Genomic DNA, 18,544 nt, shown 5'->3' with positions numbered 1-18,544 from the left:
ATCAAAGGCCAGAGAGGGCATAAAACCAGGGACTCAGCATCTCACTCCTTCCTTCTCTTTTTCTCCCCAACATTGAAGCATGTGATCACCTTTTCTGTTCAGGACTCAAGTCATGTGGTCCTGCCCACCATTAAACCATCTTTCCAAGCAGCCTCCATGTCTCCAGTGTCTTTTTCCCCACTTGGAGCCGAACCCAGAAGGACATTTCTTTCAACACTTTTAAATAAATACACATTGGGAAAGAGCTACACACATACATACATACATACATACATACATACATACATACATACATACAATGAAAAAATATTGTTGTATATGACCAATATTGTTATTGTGAGTCCTTAGCAATCTCTGAGATTGTTTGCTTTCTTGCAGATATTTCATTATTTGAACTAGGAGCACCAAGGACCTCTCATTTCAACCCTGAGCTACAAATATTCTCCTTTGTTGTTACCCTCTTTGGTGAGCCAGTGTTGCAGACTGGTTAATTTATTGACAGAAAAAGCAACAGATATAATTGGATCTCGAAAGAAGACTCAGTATCAACTTTCTCACCAGTTGATAGTGGCAGAGAGAAGCGGAGTTGGGACATTGATCTCCTTGCATGAAACTCTGAACAATTGCTTTTGCAGTTGCTTTCTGCCATATAAATTCTTTCCCAACACAGCATGGCACAGTAACCTTTTCCCCTTATTTGTTCCAGAGGTTGTGTGACAAGTCTTAATGCCTGCTGCATCCCTTGCTTCTTTTTGACACTGTCCTGCTTGTTCGTTTTTCTGTGGGAAAAGGTTCAAAATCAGCCACAGGGCTTGTTTTTATCTGCAGAAAAGCTCCAAATACAATTGCCAACATCTCTCTATAGATATTCCTTAAGAAGATTTACAGTTTGTGAGTTTCAGTTGCATAGAATCTTAAGTTGCTTTATGAGATGAAGATCCTTACATAGAAGCATTTAAGAAGAAAAATATTCCTGTTACAGAATAGAATAGAATAACAGAGTTGGAAGGGACCTTTGGAGGTCTTCTAGGTCAAACCCCTGCTTAGGCAGGAAACCCTATACCATTTCAAACAAATGATTATCTAATCTCTTCTTAAAAACTTCCAGTGTTGGGTCATTCACAACTTCTGGAGGCGAGCTGTTCCACTGATTAATTGTTCTAACTGTCAGGAAATTTCTCCTCAGTTCTAAGTTGCTTCTCTCCTTGATTAGTTTCCACCCATTGCTTCTTGTTCTACCCTCAGGTGCCTTGGAGAATAGCTTGACTCCCTTTTCTTTGTGGCAACCCCTGAGATATTGGAACAATGCTATCATGTCTCCCCTAGTCCTTCTTTCTCATAAGCTAAACATACCCAGTTCCTGCAACCGTTCTTCACATGTTTTAGCCTCCAGTCCCCTAATCATCTTTGTTGCTCTCCTCTGCACTCTTTCTAGAGTCTCAACATCTTTTTTATATCATGGCAAGTAAAATTGGATGAAGTATTCAAAGTGTGGCCTTAACAAGGAATTATAAAGTGGTATTAACTCTTTACGTGATCTTGATTCTATCCCTCTGTTGATGCAGTCTAGAATTGTGTTGGCTTATATAAACTTCACCTATCCTTCTCCTCTCGGAATGATAGAAAGAGAGCCAAAGTTGAAGGGTGTTGGAGGAGAGTGACGTTAAAAGCATCCTTTCTTTCAGACACATTATCTTCACAATTTGTTTATTCTCTTTTCCTATCTATCTTGGCCCATTGATAAGCAAACAGCAGCTATGGTCTTCCCCAGTTTGTTATAGGTCTATAAAGTTGTAGTAATGTGCACTGCACCTGTACAGGAACACTTTACACAAAACTATCTTTTCAAAACTCTCTTTGGAAATAAAAATCCTCCTTTTTGGTGGAGTATACAGAGTCAACATGCTTTCTAGACAGCTTGTATGTCTTCTAAATATAAATGGGAATAATTATGAATTTCTAGCAAAAGAACATTTGAAACATTGATGGCTAATCACATTATTATATAGCTTATCTCTCTCTTACACATACACAGATCTCACTGTTTTTCAGCATTATGTAACCTAAAAAATTATTTCTCACACGATCATTCTATAATTTATGGCAATATGTCATGACTTCACACAACAACAGCTTTTAATGATCTTGGGAGATGAGTCACAATCTTATAATCAATTTGCCAAAAAGCAAATTATGATCTCTCTTCTAGCTTTCATAAAGTTCACATTTGCTATCAGTTGGGTAAGGATCAGATACCCTGTCTTGGTTTTAAATTGAAAACCACACAGTTACTCAGTAAAGTCATAGATGGCAATCATAAACCATCTCTCAGAGTGGTTTGGTATCAGGGGACACCAAAATAATCAAGAGACTGTCAACCACAGATTGGCAGGGGAGAAATGAACGTGGAGAAACATCTATCTCTCTACCTTTCCCACTTTTTAAAAATAAGTCTTTCTGACATCACAACCATTGGTTTAAATTTCCCCCAGAGCTGGGAGTTAGATGAAAGACTAGACCCTGGACCTTTAAAACACTCTCTTCTGCTTTTTCCTGATGCTGAAGTTCTCAACATCAGAAAAATCAGCCTCGGAGAAAGTGGAGTTCTACATCTATTATAAGATTTTTACAGCTTTAATGAATCACGACTGCTGTATTGTTGAAGTTTAATGTTATATCCATCAAAGACTGCATTTGAAATTGAGAGGTTAGAAATGGAGATCCTTGTTCTTTAAAGCAGCCAAATCTGGCACTGTTCCCTGACACAGTGCTGAAGTAGCTGAAAGATGAACTACTGCCTGCTCGTCTACCTTAATTCTGTAAGTTCCCTTCAGTTGCTGCTGAGCAGGATTTGCTGTTGCCTTTGTGCCAGCATCTTTTATATGAGAAAATTGTCCTGTGTTGTCTTTGAAACTGACCTTCCTTTTTGCTTCTTTCTCATCAATGAAACATACTATGGTCCCTGTCTAGGAATTTGCTTTTACAACACAGTGAGATAAGGAAGGATGACCATTTTGCAGAATGAGATTGGCAACACTTAAATTAAATAAAGATTACAAAGTCTTATTCTAAACTTTAAACAATAGCAAGAAGTTTTAATTTTTAACAACTTAGCTATAGGATTACTAGCCAGATCAATGAAAACCCTCCATTTTAGATATAACAGAATTCTTATTCCTTATTTTTATATAAATAAATGCACACACAAATACACACACACACACATGTATATACACATATACACTCATATACATAAAAACAAGAACTACCTTTTTGTTTTTGTGTTCAACAAAGTTCCAATCTTAAACCAAGCCATCCATCCAGGATGCATCAGGCTTACTTTTATATATTCCAAATTTATTTATTTATTTAATTATTTATTGGACTTCTAGACCACCCCCTCTCCCCGAAGGGACTCGGGGCAGTATACAGGTACAAATTAAAGTCATACAGTCAAAATACATATAACTAAAATCAAATTAAATACACCCCTGTACAAATTTATAAAAATTAAAACTTAACCTTAAAACCAAATCACAAAATTTAAAAATACAAACCGAGGTGGGAAAGCTGGAATTAGGCCAGGCTAGCTAGATGAAACAAGTGGGTTTTGAGTTTCTGGCGGAAGGAGCGGAGGTCCGTGGTCGTTCTAATGTCAGGGGGAAGGTCATTCTAGAGGCTCGGGCCCGCCACAGAGAAGGTCCTTCCCCTGGGCACCGCCCGCTGGCACAGTCTAGTGGATGGCACCCGGAGAAGTCCCTCTCTGTGTGAGCGAATCGGCCGAAGGGATGTGAGGGGCAGGATACGATCCCGCAAATAACTAGGTCCTGTGCCATGGAGCGCTTTGAAGATGATAATCAACACCTTGAAACGCACCCGAAAAGCCATAGGCAGCCAGTGCAGCCCGCGCAGGAGAGGTGTTACGTGGGAGTATCTAGAGACTCCCAGAACTACCCGCATGGCTGCATTCTGAACCAACTGCAGCCTTCGGGCGCATCTCAAGGGGAGCCCCATGTAGAGAGCGTTGAAGTAGTCTAGCCGGGACGTCACAAGCGCATGAGTAACTGTGCGAATGGCGTCCCGGTCCAATAGGGGACGTAACTGGCGCACCAGGCGAACCTGATGAAACGCCCCCCTTGCCATGGCTGTCACATGGTTGTCCATTGACAGCCGGGCATCTAGAAGGATGCCCAAATTGCGTACCCGATCCACGGGAGCCAGATGTTCGCCCCCAATGGCCAGTGATGGAATCAACTGGTTGAACCGGGGCGCCGGTAGCCACAGCCACTCAGTCTTGGACGGGTTGAGCTTGAGTCTGTTACTTCCCATCCAGATCCGTACGGCTTCCAGACACCGGGACATCACTTCGACGGCATCGTTGGGGTGGTTTGGGGTAGAGATGTACGCTTCTCCAGGCCCAAAAACGGCCGAGGGTTGTTGGACAGATCGAGGACTATCAATGATTGGCGCTGAAGGCAGGCCACGGAGACAGAGGCGCTGGGGCACAGGCCATGGACTTAGTGGTACATCAGAGGCCTGTGCGGAGGGCTGCCCTGTACCCCCCCCCCCCGTGCGATTACAACCCCCCTCATTCATCTAGGGCTACCTATTTCTACCACCCACTGCGGCCTTCGTCTCAGTTCCAGCCCAAGCTTCCATATTCACCAGCTGGTTATTATTATTATTATTAACCCATCATTTTCATCTACGATGTGGACTATGTGGACTATTTCCATCTGCCTATCTCTACCAGGACTATTTCATCCGTTTCATCTGGATGTATGTGGTTTTGGCTAACTTACATTAACATCGACAGCACCCACTTGATGAGCGCTGGCCCTTTATTATGCTTTACTCGAGAGTAGACCTGCTGCTACTGCGAGAGTCCCCCCTCTCGCAGCTATGGCCTCCAGCCCTTTCAAGGGCCCACCTCGAGGACGGGTTTGTTAACCCAGAGAGGTGGAGGAAGCGTGCTTTAAGGGGTTTTTTAGTTAATTGTTTTTTAAAATTTATAAAGGGTTTTAAGGGTGGGGGGGGGAAGGACCAGATCAGGAGTGATAGTAGAGCCAGGCAATTAGGTGTGGTCGAAAGAGGAAGGAATGGAGCGGATGAGGAAAGGGAGGATAACATTCCATTACAGGGCTCTTTGATACCAACGGTCGTGGGGAGGGGCAGGTGCGAGGACACATTAAGAACGCGCAGTCGGTTGGGAGACCGGGGTTTTTGGTCATTCCCGGTCGTTTGTACCAACCCCTGCATACTAGGTGGTCAGGTTCCACAGGCCCAAGGCCTGAGACTGCTGTTATGCAACGCGAGGTCCGTTGTTAATAAGGCCCCCCTCATTCATGATCTTATCTTGGAGGGGGAGCCGGACCTCGCAGGAATAACCGAGACCTGGTTGGGCTCCGAGGGAGGTTTACCCCTCGTTGAATTGTGCCCACCAGGTTATCGAGCATTTCATCAGCCTCGGGCCCAGGGGAGGGGCGGCGGGGTAGCAGTGATTATTCGGGAAGACCTTGAGCCGAGAGAGTTCACCGTGCCACAGACATCCGGGTGTGAGTCCCTTGTTGTGAGATGGGGCCCAGGGAGGCAGTTGGGCCTGCTGATAGTATACCTGGCTCCTCGCTATACATCAGCGGCCCTGCCTGAACTCCTTGAGCTGATCTCATCGGTGGCGATTGAGACCCCCAACCTTATAGTGATGGGGGATTTCAATCTGCCGTCGATGGGAGAAGCGTCTGAGGGGGTTCGGGAGTTCATGGCTTCCATGACAGCCATGGACCTGACCCAGTTAATTCAGGGCCCTACTCACGAGGGAGGCCACACGCTGGACCTTGTTTTTGTCTCAGGCCGGTGGATGAGTGATCAGGGAATAGGGGACTTAGCCATTACTCCCCTGTCATGGTCGGATCACTATCTTCTCCGGCTGGACTTCCCTGGTGCTACCCCACACCGCGAGGAGGCGGAACCGGAAGGTATTAGATGGTTCCGCCCCAAGCGCCTGTTGGAACCAGATAGGTTCCAGACGGAGCTTGGGCCACCTCCTGTGGATTTGACCCGCCCCCGAGTGGAGGACCTGGTAGACGCATGGAATAGTGCGACTACCGGGGCCCTGGACCGGGTGGCGCCTTTGCGGCCTCTCCTGCGGCGACGAACCACCCTGGCTCCCTGGTTTACCGAGGAGCTAAGGGTGATGAAACGCCAAAGGAGACGCCTAGAGAGTCGTTGGAGATCCTCTCGTTCCGAATTTGACCGAGCACAGGCACGAGCCTACTTGAGGACGTACCTTGTGGCATTAAGAGCGGCCAAACGTCAACATTGCGCCGCCCTTATTGCGTCTGCAGATAACCGCCCTGCCGCCTTGTTTCGGGTGACTCGTTCCCTCTTGTTTGAGAGGCCGCGGGAAGCCCCTTTACAGGGTAGAGCAGAGGAGTTTGGGAAATATCTACATGACAAAGTCGCTCAAATCCGGATGGGATGGACCCCCTTCAGTGGTTCAGTAGAGACGCCCGTGGCGAGTCTTGAGGGTCCGCTTTGGGAGGAGTTTGATTCGGTTGCCATCGAGGATTTGGACAGGTTGCGTGGACGTCTGCGACCCACCACATGTTTATTGGACCCGTGTCCCTCCTGGCTTGTACTGGCATCCTGGGAGGTTACACGTGACTGGCTCCTGGTCCTAGTGAACACTTCGTTGGGTGAGGGGTCTCTACCAGCCGCCTTGAAAGAGGCGATGGTGAGACCCCTGCTCAAGAAGTCTTCCCTGGACCCGACGGACCTAGTCAATTACCGTCCAGTCTCCAACCTTCCTTTTTTAGCGAAGGTTGTAGAGAGTGTGGTGGCACAGCAGTTCCCACGCCACCTGGAGGAAAATGATTATCTAGACCCGCGCCAGTCCGGCTTCCGACCCGGGCACAGCACGGAGACGGCCTTGGTCGCATTGGTGGATGATCTCTGGCGGGCCAGAGATAGGGGTTGTTCCTCTATCCTGGTCCTATTAGACCTCTCGGCGGCTTTCGATACCATCGACCATGGTATCCTGTTGCACCGGCTGGAGGGGTTGGGAGTCAGGGGCACCGTGTTACGGTGGTTTGGCTCCTACCTCACTGACCGGACGCAACGTGTGTTGGCAGGGGAGCAGAGATCGACCCGGAGGCCTCTCACATGTGGAGTGCCACAGGGTTCGGTACTCTCGCCTCTCCTGTTCAACACATACATGAAACCGCTGGGCGAGATCATCCGTGGTTTTGGGGTGGGATATCATCTGTATGCTGATGACACTCAGCTATACATCTCCACCCCAAACCACCCCAATGAGGCCATCGAAGTGATGTCCCGGTGTTTGGAGGCCGTACGGATCTGGATGGATGGCAACCGACTGAAACTCAACCCTTCCAAGACGGAGTGGCTGTGGCTTCCGGCGCCCCGGTTCAACCAGGTGTTTCCATCTCTGGCCATTGGGGGCGTGCAACTAGCCCCTATGGAACAGGTGCGCAATTTGGGCGTCCTCCTGGATGCCCGGCTGTCCATGGAAGACCATGTAACAGCCGTGGCAAGGGGGGCGTTCCATCAGGTTCGCCTGATGCGCCAATTGCGCCCCTTATTGGACCGGGATGCCCTACGCACAGTCACCCATGCGCTGGTGACGTCTCGCCTGGACTACTGCAATGCTCTCTACATGGGGCTTCCTTTGAGATGCACTCGGAGACTACAGTTGGTCCATAACGCGGCCGCGCGGGTGATCATGGGGAGGACTAGATTCTCCCCTGTAACACCTCTCCTGCGCGAGCTGCACTGGCTTCCTGTGGTCTTCCGAGTGCGTTTCAAGGTCTTGATTATGATCTTTAAAGCGCTCCATGGCACAGGGCCTAGTTACATGCAGGATCGCATCCTGCCCCACACATCCCTACGACCAATCCGCTCTCACAGAGAGGGACTTCTCCGGGTGCCGACCGCCAAACAGTGTCGGGGGGCGACACCCAGGAGCAGAGCCTTCTCTGTGATGGGCCCAGCCCTGTGGAATGACCTCCCCCGGGACATCAGGATTACTTCCGATCTCCGCTCCTTCCGTGTACAACTGAAAACCCACCTCTTCCAACTATCTGGCCTGGCTCAACCGTAATTTTCTCGTACTCCTCCTGACTGTCTGTTTTTTAACATTTTGAATTTGGACTGTACATGGGGTTTTGTAATTAGGGTATTTTAATGGTTTTTAATTGTCTATGTATTGTATCTGTTAACCTCCTCCGAACATGTGTGTCTTTGTACTTATGTATGTCATGGATTTATGTAAATGTTATATGTTTTTTACTCCATTGTACGCCGCCCCGAGTCCTTTTCGGAAAGGGAGCGGCTAATAAATTTAAATTATTATTATTATTATTATTAACTGGGTGTCATCTGCGTACAGATGGTAATCTACCCCATACCGACTTATGATCTCGCCCAGCGGCTTCATATATGCATTGAACAGGAGAGGCGAGAGGACCGACTCTTGTGGCACCCCACAAGTGAGCAGCCTCGAGGTCGACCTCTGCCCCCCTGCCAATACAAATTGCGCTCGACCAGAGAGGTAGGAGGAGAACCATCGCAAAACGGTGCCCCTCACCCCCAACCCCTCCAGTCGATGCAATAGGATACCATGGTCGATGGTATCAAAAGCCGCCGAGAGGTCTAATAGGACCAGGATGGAGGAACAACCCCCATCTCTGGCCCTCCAGAGATCATCCACCAACGCGACCAATGCCGTCTCTGTGCTGTGGCTGGGCCGGAAACCGGACTGGTGCAGGTCCAGATAATCAGTTTCCTCCAAGAGGCGTGGAAACTGTTGTGCCACCACACTCTCTACGACCTTCGCCAGAAAGCAAAGGTTGGAGACGGGACGGTAGTTGACTAACAGAGCTGGGTCCAGGGAAGGCTTCTTGAGGAGGGGCCTCACCACCGCCTCTTTCAAGGCGGCCGGTAGGAACCCCTCACTCAAAGAAGCGTTGACTAGCTCCTGGAGCCAGCCTCGTGTGACCTCCCAGGATGCCAGTACAAGCCAGGAGGGACACGGGTCCAGTAAACATGTGGTAGCATGGAGTCGCCTACGCAACCTGTCCATATCGTCGGAAGTAACAGAGTCAAACTCCTCCTAGAATGGAACCTCAAGACCCACCTCCGACGTCCCCCCCAGACCACTAGTGGGGACCAACTCACTTCGAATCTGAGCGATTTTGTCCTGCAGATAGTCCCCAAATTCCTCTGCTTCCCGCGGCCTCTGTTGAAGGAGGGAGCGGGTTACCCCAAACAGGGCAGCAGGGCGGTTATCTGCGGACGCAATAAGAGTGGCACAATACTGACGCTTGGCCACTCTTAATGCCACAAGGTAAGTCCGTAAATGGGCTCTCACCTGTGTTCGGTCAGATTCAGAGCGAGACGATCTCCACCTGCTCTCTAGGCGTCTCTTGTGGCGCTTTATCACCCTCAGCTCCTCGGTAAACCAAGGAGCCTGGGTGGTTCGCTGCCGCAAGAGAGGCCGCAAAGGCGCAACCCGGTCCAAGGCCCCAGCGGCTGCACTATTCCATGCAGCCACTAGGTCCTCCATCCGGGTGCGGGTCAGGGCTACAGGAAATGGCCCAAGCTCCGTCTGGAACCTATCAGGTTCCATCAGGCACTTGGGGCAGAACCATCTTGGACATTCTGGTTCCGCCTCCCCGCGGTGGGGAGTAGCGGCTGGAAAGTCGAGCCGGAGAAGTGAGTGATCTGACCACGACAGGGGTGTGATGACTAAATCCCCTACTCCCAGATCACTCCTCCACTGGCCAGAGACAAAAATGAGATCCAGTGTGTGTCCTCCCTCGTGTGTGGGGCCCTGAATTACTTGGGTCAGGTCCATGGCTGTCATGGAGGCCATGAACTCCCGAGCTACCTCGGATGTCTCTCCTACCAATGGCAAGTTGAAATCCCCCATGACCAACAGTCTGGGGGTCTCAACTGCCATCTCGGCGATCACCTCGAGGAGCTCGGGCAGGGCTGCTGATACATAGCGAGGAGCCAGGTATATAATCAGTAAGCCCAACTGCCTCCCTGGGCCCCACTTCATGCACATGGACTCACAACCGGTTATCTGTAGCACAGTGGTCTCTCTTGGCTCAAGAACTTCCCTCACAATGACCGCTACCCCACCACCCCTGCCTAGGGCCCGTGGTTGATGAAATGCACGGTAACCTGGCGGGCACACTTCCACGAGAGGGAGACCTCCCTCATGGCCCAGCCAGGTCTCCGTGATTCCTGCCAGGTCCAGCTCCCCCTCCAACACCAGGTCGTTAATGAGGGGGGCTTTGTTGACAACGGACCTGGCATTGCATAACATCAGTCTCAGGCCCTGGCTCGGTAGGTCCTGACCACCTAGATTGCGGGGGTTGGGACATATGACCGTCCGTACCCAATGACCACGGTCTCCCAACCGGTGATGAAATCTCTGTCTACCCTCACACCTACACCTCCCCACGACCATTGGAATAGAAAAACCCTCTTCTGGAGTGTCGCTACTCCCCCCCTTAATGGCTCCGCTCACTTCCTTGCTAACTCCACCCGCCAGCTTGGCACTGGTCCCTCCCTCAGCCTGACTAGCCCCACCCTAGAACCCCCTAAAATACGAATCAAGAATTTAGATAAAAAACCCCTAAGACTACGCCTCGCATAGCATCCAAATATTTGGATGCTAATGCTGATCGGGCTGCCTTTACCTAGTTAATTTGGGAACTTTGTTTATACTTCAGATTTTGAAGTATGTGTTTTGTATATTGACTTGACTTCAAGGAAGTACACCGTAGATAAACCCATAATGAAACAAACAAACAGAGAGACAGAGAGACAGACAGACAATGTCATCTAAGCAGATAATAACTCAAGTAGTATCTCATTCACCCATGCATCATAAGGTCCTTTGGTACTCAAGACTGGCACAAGACATTTGGGTATCTGAATAGCTGGTGGGTGGCTTCATCCAATGAAAGTGGCATATTAAACGTACTCAAAGGTTTGGGTTTTTTTTGCATATGAGGCAGGAATGACTCCATTTCTTTGACAGTAAAAGTACCATGTTAACCAATACATAACCAATGATCTGTGCCGTTCTATTCCCTTGATGTAATGTAAGTGGCGTTCTTTTTTTATCTCATTTCAGCTACGGTGTTGTGAGTAGCAACTTTTCACACTCCTCCATGAAATGATTTAGAAACTTCTGCTTTTGACACTTTGCCAGAAATAGCAGGAAATTGATTTCTTTCAAACAGCTTGACAATCTCAGTCTTTGGTGCAGAGTCAATATACTGTAGGTTGAAATTGTATGCATAGAATGCTTTGTAATTGTTCCTAGTCTCAAGGGAAGCACAGATTGGAAACAGGACTTGCCTTGGAAAACTTTGTGAGAAGGTGCAATGCAACTAGTGCTAACCCAAGCAGCCTTTCTGATACCAATGTAACAGACAGATAAGCAAACCAAATTCTTCCATTCAAGGCCCATTTCCCTCACTTGGGTTCCCCCCCCCCAAAGATAAACAAGAAAAATAATTACCCCAAAGCATTCCTGTGAGTAAGAGCCCAGATGTACAGTCACAAAGCCAGATCGATAGACAGGTGGAAAGAAAACAGAAAAGATCAGGAAATGGGCCATCAGCAAAGAGCAAAGGAACAAGGAGACTGTTGGAAGAAGATTTGCATCTGAAAAGAGCAATAACCTCATCTCACAGCCTTGATATCCTGGCATTCCATTATTTTTTCCACCCCAGAACCCACCTTCCTTCTCTCATTTGCAACTTAGTTAACAAGAGTCATTTCAGATATTATGTTTTTGTTGTTATATACATGCTTAAAATGCTTAATATGATGATGACAAACATGTGTTTACAAGCTCAGATGTACACATGCATTTATCTGGAGGAGTGACTGGCTGTTATGCCTTGATTTTCAAAGCAGCAGTTGCTACTTGGCAGCATTAATTAGTAAAAACAAACAAACAATAACTGCAGGAAACCCTAATCTCTCTAATTAAGTTCAATTTGGCCCCAAGTGACAGGTGAAACAGTCCTTAGCATCTTTCCAACTGGAAAATTATTTTAGGCACCTTGGTGCAATTATGAGTTTGAATGCAGGGCAGTCAACAGGAAACATGCTGGTTACCATTTGTTCAAACTACATGACATAGTAGTAGTTCAGATTTGCAGCAAGGGCAATTAACACATGTGGAACCCCTTGAAAGAAAGTGGCTCTGGGGAGAAATGTTCAAGTAACTTCTTTGATCCAAACTGACCCTTCTTGAAAACCAGCTATCAGAGATTTATTATATGCTTTACAATACTCTCCAATTTAGATCTATGGATTTAAAGTTGTTTAGTTTCTGTGATTTTCATTCAAGGTACCCAAAGCACTGGCTTCTATAAGAAGGATCATGGATCATAACAGAATTCTCCAGGTCTTACGAGATGCCAATCCTAAAGGATTCTTGAAAATAAACCATGAAGCTCAAACATATTTTGAAGAATTTGGTAGTGAACCTAAATACCAAAAGCAAAGAAGATAGGGAATTATTCAGATTGACTGGTTCTTTCAAAATCAGAGGCACAACTCCAGAGAACCAAAGCAAGAAATGGCTGCCACGTTTCTTGAATAATTCTGATAAACATCTGTACTTATCCCCAAAGACTGGGGACAGTCTGGGAAAAGAGTCAGAGAGTTTTAGTTCAGAGGTCAAATCATTTCTAAGAAATTAGTAAATACCGTAGGGGAAAACTGTGTTAATTTTGTACTTCTTTTGTTTTTGTATGCTTAAAATCAATATCTTTCACATCTTTTTACAAGTTCAGTGACAGTTTGGTCTTTTATTAATGTATCAGATTGTGCATGAAGATAATTCCTTTCTTTCTTGAGATAGTTATTTTTTCCTGAGATATTCTTTGGGCTCTGTAAAAAATAGGCGCCTGGGGAACATTTTAATAATATTATCTTGTGATCTTTTTCTCTTCTTTTGTTCAATAGCGTTCGATTCTTCAAGGTTGCCAAAACAAGTCCATGCAGTATTATTGGCAAGGTTTTTCAGAAGTTTTAAACATTTTAAAAAAATAGTTTAACCTACTTTTTGTCATGTACTATATATTACAAACTAGGTAGTTGTATACTTACCTCACAGAATACTGCATACAGTATTAATATTTTAAAATTAAAATGTGACTTTATAGGTTTCTCTTCTTGAGTCAGTCTCTCAAAAAAGGAGTGAGAAGGGTGCACATCTTAAGACTATCCAATGTCACCTCAAATTTCCTCTACTCCAAACCAGTAATATGAAGACCCAGAAAACTATAATAAGCATTTTTAAAGTCTGTATTGTGAACTGAATGAATTGTATGATTTTAAAGCTCACATTGTATGTTCAGCTATACTCACCTTAATATAGAGAAAATAAGTCTAGAAATTAGGCAAAATTCTGGCTCAATCAAGTTATCATTTCCATCATATATCTGCCCTACTTGGTCTGCAGTTGTGCCTTCTTACCATCCATCCATTCATTTAGAATTTTTTAAATCACATAAAATATATTTCCTCATATTTAATCATTATAAAAATGTCTGTGACTGATGGCTAAACCAGCAAGGGAAACAGGCATGCTATTTTAAGTGATATGATGTTTTTGAAGTAGCAGCCAATGAAATTTTGAGCATTGGTAGCATGGTTCCCATGTATGTAAAATGATCTGAACCCAGCCAAAAAATGCAAGTACTTACGCCAAGGCAAAGGCCATCAGCGCTCCAACAACCACAATGAAATCCAGGATGTTCCAAAGATCCCGAAAATAAGAGCCATCTTGCAGTATTAATCCCTGATCAATCATCTAAAGAAAGGTAAGGGCAAGCTCTTATACTTTATACTCATAAGAATAGAAGAATAGAATAACCTAAGCTCCAATTTCTGATTATGAGCTCTTTACATTAAAATCCCATTACTGAGGCAACAATTCAAATACATATGGAGAAAGATAATTCACTTAAGGCTTAAGAGGCATTTTCAGTTACTGGTGTGGTTCTGGGAGATGGATGTAGCAATAAAGTTACTTATAATTTCATTTTAAAATTAGTAAATAAAAAATGCCATCAGTTAGCTTAGGAAGTTAATTCTGTCAAATTTGTTTTACATTATAGTAGAGTTGAATCAGCAGGAGTATCACCAGAAGAGGGCATGTCAGATTGACCAAATAAAAATTGGGGGCACTGTAACACAAATCACACTTCTTTTTTTATATGTGTTACAATAATGCATGCATGCCTTTAAAAAAAGGAATGAGTTTGGACTGCCCTGCTTTGGTATCATTCTGACACAAGCAGTGGGATAAAAATAATAATAAGATTAGTTTGGGGGTCTGTTGTGATGCTAGAACTTACCTAACTAGCTTATGCTAAATATGTTCCCAAGAAGTGAGAGCTAGCTATTCCTTCTAGTTATACAACAAAACGAAAAACAAACTGGGGCAAATTCATACAAAACCTATTTATAACTGTTTATAAGACATGATTAACAAAATAGAAATGAAATCTGCTCAGCTAATTACTGATTATCAGCTGCTGAAAAGGAGGCCTCTTTGTTGTCCCATAGAAGGCATTTTCACACCATATAAAATCTATTACTTGAACAATACAAGTACTGTGTGAATTGGTTAAGGTGTTGGACTGAAAAGACTCAGGTTCAAGTCTAGAAAAGCCCAAAGGGTGATTCTTTCAGCCTAGTATCTATCTTTTTTTGCTCAGCTGACCTCACTGGAGTGTTTTGACAAAAAACTAGGGGAGAAAGTGCTGGGTACACTGCCTTGAGCCTCTGGAGAAAAAGTGAAAGGTAACTTAAATAGCACAAGTTAACAGAATACAAATGTTTCTTAAATAATCATTACAGAACTAAAAAAAGCTCAGTACCTTTCAGTTCTATTAGAATTTATTTGGAAAAAAAATTAGGACAATTTTGCTTCCTAAATGCTGTGTCTTCTTTTAGAAACTCTGTTCAGTAGGAGTGACATTTGAGAAGTGATAGGGACGTGCAAAAAGTTATGCTAAAAAAAGTCCAATTTTCTCTTTTTGCTTAAGAAACTGTTTTATATTCTGTTCCTATAGAGGCCAACACTCGCCACCCACAAAGAGGAAGTTACCGTTTTTGTCATTATAAACTGAGATGGCACTAACATCTCAGCTGCTGCTGCTCACGTATTAAATGATGTTGGCAGACTGAAGAAATTAGCTTGGTCTTGGATAATTCTACCTTTTTAATACAAAACTTTTCACTGTAATTTTATTATTATTGTTTTTGTTGTCGTTGTTGTCATTTGCAGCACTCTGCAATACCTTAGTGTGGGTTTTGTGCATAATTCTCTGACATACCAAGAACTGGAACAGATGACGGAGATAACCAAGGAAAGACAAGCTGAAGAAAAGGGTTCAGCCAAATTGTAAAATGAAAATGCTTTTGACATTACTTTATTTCGGTCACAAAATTTCCCAGCAGGAAAGAAAAATTTCTAGAGCAATTTCTCTAAACTGGTATCTTCCAGAGGTAATGGAGTGCAACTCCCAGAATTCCTATAGTAGTTTGTTGAAAAAGTTGTAATAAGTCTTAAGAGCCATCCCAGCCGACTTCCTAAAAGATCAGAGCTCTTTCATTGAAGTTTAACTTCATTGAAGTTTAAAAAACATTTAATCATATATTAAATCATGCATTAATAATATATAGTAACAATCCTGCAAAAATCTCTCAGGGTCCAGCAAGTGGCAGTCTAAGGAAAACTCAAGCATGAGTTTAAATACAAGGCACTGAAGGAAGAAAATCATCAAAGTACAAATTGCTCTCAGAAATGTTGGATCTCAATTAATCTAGCCAGTCTAGAGAATTTATTTGGAAGATCCATTTTCTTGAAAAGAGATGATAAAGCTCTATGAATATGAAACTGTCCACTGTCTTCCAGCTGACTCAGGAAAACACTTCTCTTCTCACTTACCTTAATAATCATCTCAAAGGTAAAGACTCCAGTGAAAACATAGTCAAAATATCTCAGGACCTGCAAAGATGGAAACAACGGAACAGTGTGGAATAAAAAAGTATTGTCACATTGCAGAATAAAATTGAAGGCATATAAATTAAATAAATAAGTATAAAACAATCTTATTCTGACGTTTAAACAATGGCAAGGAATGTTGATTTTTAAGAACTTATATAAATACCTTATAACTTATATAACTTATAAAATGTCAAACCAGATCAGTGAAAACCCTCTTTTTTAGATGCAACAGAGTACTAAAACTAATGTCTGTAACATGACCTAGCAAACGGATTTAGCACTTTTAACTGTTTTGTTTTGAAAGGACTTATTCTCATTCATAACACATTATATTTAACATGTGTTATATTATGACTTTTGAAATGAATAATGTCCAGAATACAATTCATTAGAAATATCTCCTCCATGTCCAGGGACGGGGTCCAAAAATTTTAGCAAGGGGTTCTCTGCCCTGTTGCTGGGTGGGCGTGGCCTAGTCAGCCTCCTGCACCATGGCAGCCGGGGGGGGGGATGTGTTTTTGCCCTCCTGGGGCTCCGGAGGCTTTCCTCAAGTCTCTGGGAGGGAGAAGGAGGTCCTCTGGAGTTCAGAAATGGACCCGTTTTCTGCCTTCCTGAACTTCAGGTAGGCCTGTTTTTCGCCCTTCCTGAGCCTCTGCAGGCACCCTGCACTTATCTGCATCCAAAATGGGCCATGTGCAGACTCCTGGGAGGAGTGAGGTGGGCAGAGCCAGCCAGGAGTGGGATTTGGGGGGTTCTCTGAACTGCACAGAATCTTAGCTAGAGGTTCTCCCAAACCCCTGCGAACCGCAGCAGCCCACCCCTGCCAATATCCATTCCCTGCCATGGAATGCAAGCTAAGGCTACCTGAAATCCTTGGTTCAAGACTGTAACAAGAAGAGGCTGGTGGCAATAAGATTTTTCAAAATGGGAGCAAAAGGTGGGAGGAAAAAAATGAATCCTAGCTTTCTCCTGTTTTAATAATACAAATACTTGGAGGTGATTATACCAAAAAAGTGAGCAGTATTAATACTGTACCTGCCTCCCACATTATCAAATGTAAACTGCTGTTAAAAATGGCAGTAATAAAACCTGCTTTAGAAGTTAGCAACCTCAGCTGTCAGGTTGGACAACAATTTGAAGAGACCATGGTACTCGCTGAGCTTTCTTGCTTTCTTGCTGGGACAGTCAGATTTGGGTAATGAAACGTCTTCAAGAAAGTAACCAAGCTCAGAGCGCACCAAGGACCTTTCATTTCAACCATGAGCTATAAATATTCTCCTTTATTGGGACAACAATTTCTACAATCTGGCTGTACCTTAAGCTTTGTGTACTTTCTGTTATGTCTGCTCTGATCTGTTTTCTGTCTGCCGCTGGCATTTTGCCACAGCAGCAAAATGCTGTTATTTGCTAAATCAGACTAAAAGACCACAGAGTCCACTGTTCTCTTTCTGCAAGGAGCAGCCAGATGCTCGCAGAAAGCACATGAGCAGGATCTGAATGCCATTGCACCCTCCTGCTCATGTTCCAACGTTTGCGATTCAGAGGCATGTTTCCACCTACGTCCTGCCACACACTTTGGCACCATCCTGTAGTTATTACTGTGGAGCTCTCACACAGGCATTAGCTGGAACTGCTGAAAATGTAGCCTACACAAGCAATGTGCATATCCTTTGAGGCCCCCTTTTCATCAAACTGAGAAATGCAGCTGTTTTAAAAAGTCTGCTTCTCTCCTGTGTCTAGGTACAGAAAATCTAAAAGCCACTATTTTAGAAATCAGTAGTGCTGTGCCTTCCCAATTTCTACATAAAACAACTGGCAATAACAGTAACATACCTCTTCCAAGTTAATTTGCCACTCACACTGGTTAACTAATTATTGCCTTTGGGACTAGAGAAATCCATTCATCAAATTGGAGATTGGAAACTAAGAGCAAGCATTAATGGCCTCGGCAATTCAATGTGTAAAATGAGGCAAGTCAGATGTTCTAAACTCCTGCAGCACAGAAAGTATAAATAACCACATTTCCCACCCTTGCCCCTTTTTAAATTCTATTTCCTATTCTTGCTTTTTTAGTTCTCTTTCTTTCTTTCCCTAAATTCTTAATGTGTTCTTCTGAATAGTTTGAGTGAATTTCTCTGTTACTAAGTTCTTGTTTTTTCCTGATTCAAGAGCAAAGTGGGGGTTATTTTATACACATCTACCCAAAGGAGTGGAGCAGAAGTGTCAAACTCAATTTCATTGAGGCTGCATCAGGGTTGTGTTTGATATCGGAGAGACGTGGCCAGGGTAGGCATAGCCAGCTAAACATCACTCGTGTCGGGGCACCTGTGGTGGCCTGAGTGCTCTGCCAGTAAAAATGGAGCTCGGGAGGGCTGCACACGGCAGAGGGTTGCAGGAGGCCAACACAGCCAAAAATGGCGCTTTGGAGGGTCATGCACAGCCCTCCCAAGATCCATTTTTGCTGGCAGACAC

General features: G+C 44.6%; 1 protein-coding gene across 1 annotated transcript in view; it reads right to left on the bottom strand.

Moving 5' to 3' along the window:
• Window positions 1-18,544, bottom strand: part of CACNA1E (calcium voltage-gated channel subunit alpha1 E) — a 363,346-nt gene that overhangs the window by 77,245 nt on the left and 267,557 nt on the right. The window contains exons 24-25 of the mRNA XM_081946599.1: window positions 16,013-16,072; window positions 13,761-13,867 (exon numbers count right to left, since the gene is read on the bottom strand). Of these exons, the coding sequence (XP_081802725.1) occupies window positions 13,761-13,867; window positions 16,013-16,072 (167 nt within the window). The remainder of the gene's footprint in view (window positions 1-13,760; window positions 13,868-16,012; window positions 16,073-18,544) is intronic.

This window comes from Natrix helvetica (genome assembly GCF_964273705.1).
Source record: "Natrix helvetica genome assembly, chromosome: 3".
Lineage (NCBI taxonomy): Eukaryota > Metazoa > Chordata > Lepidosauria > Squamata > Natricidae > Natrix > Natrix helvetica.
The sequence above is the reverse complement of the archived record's forward strand: the minus strand, read 5'-3'. Positions and strand labels throughout refer to the sequence as shown.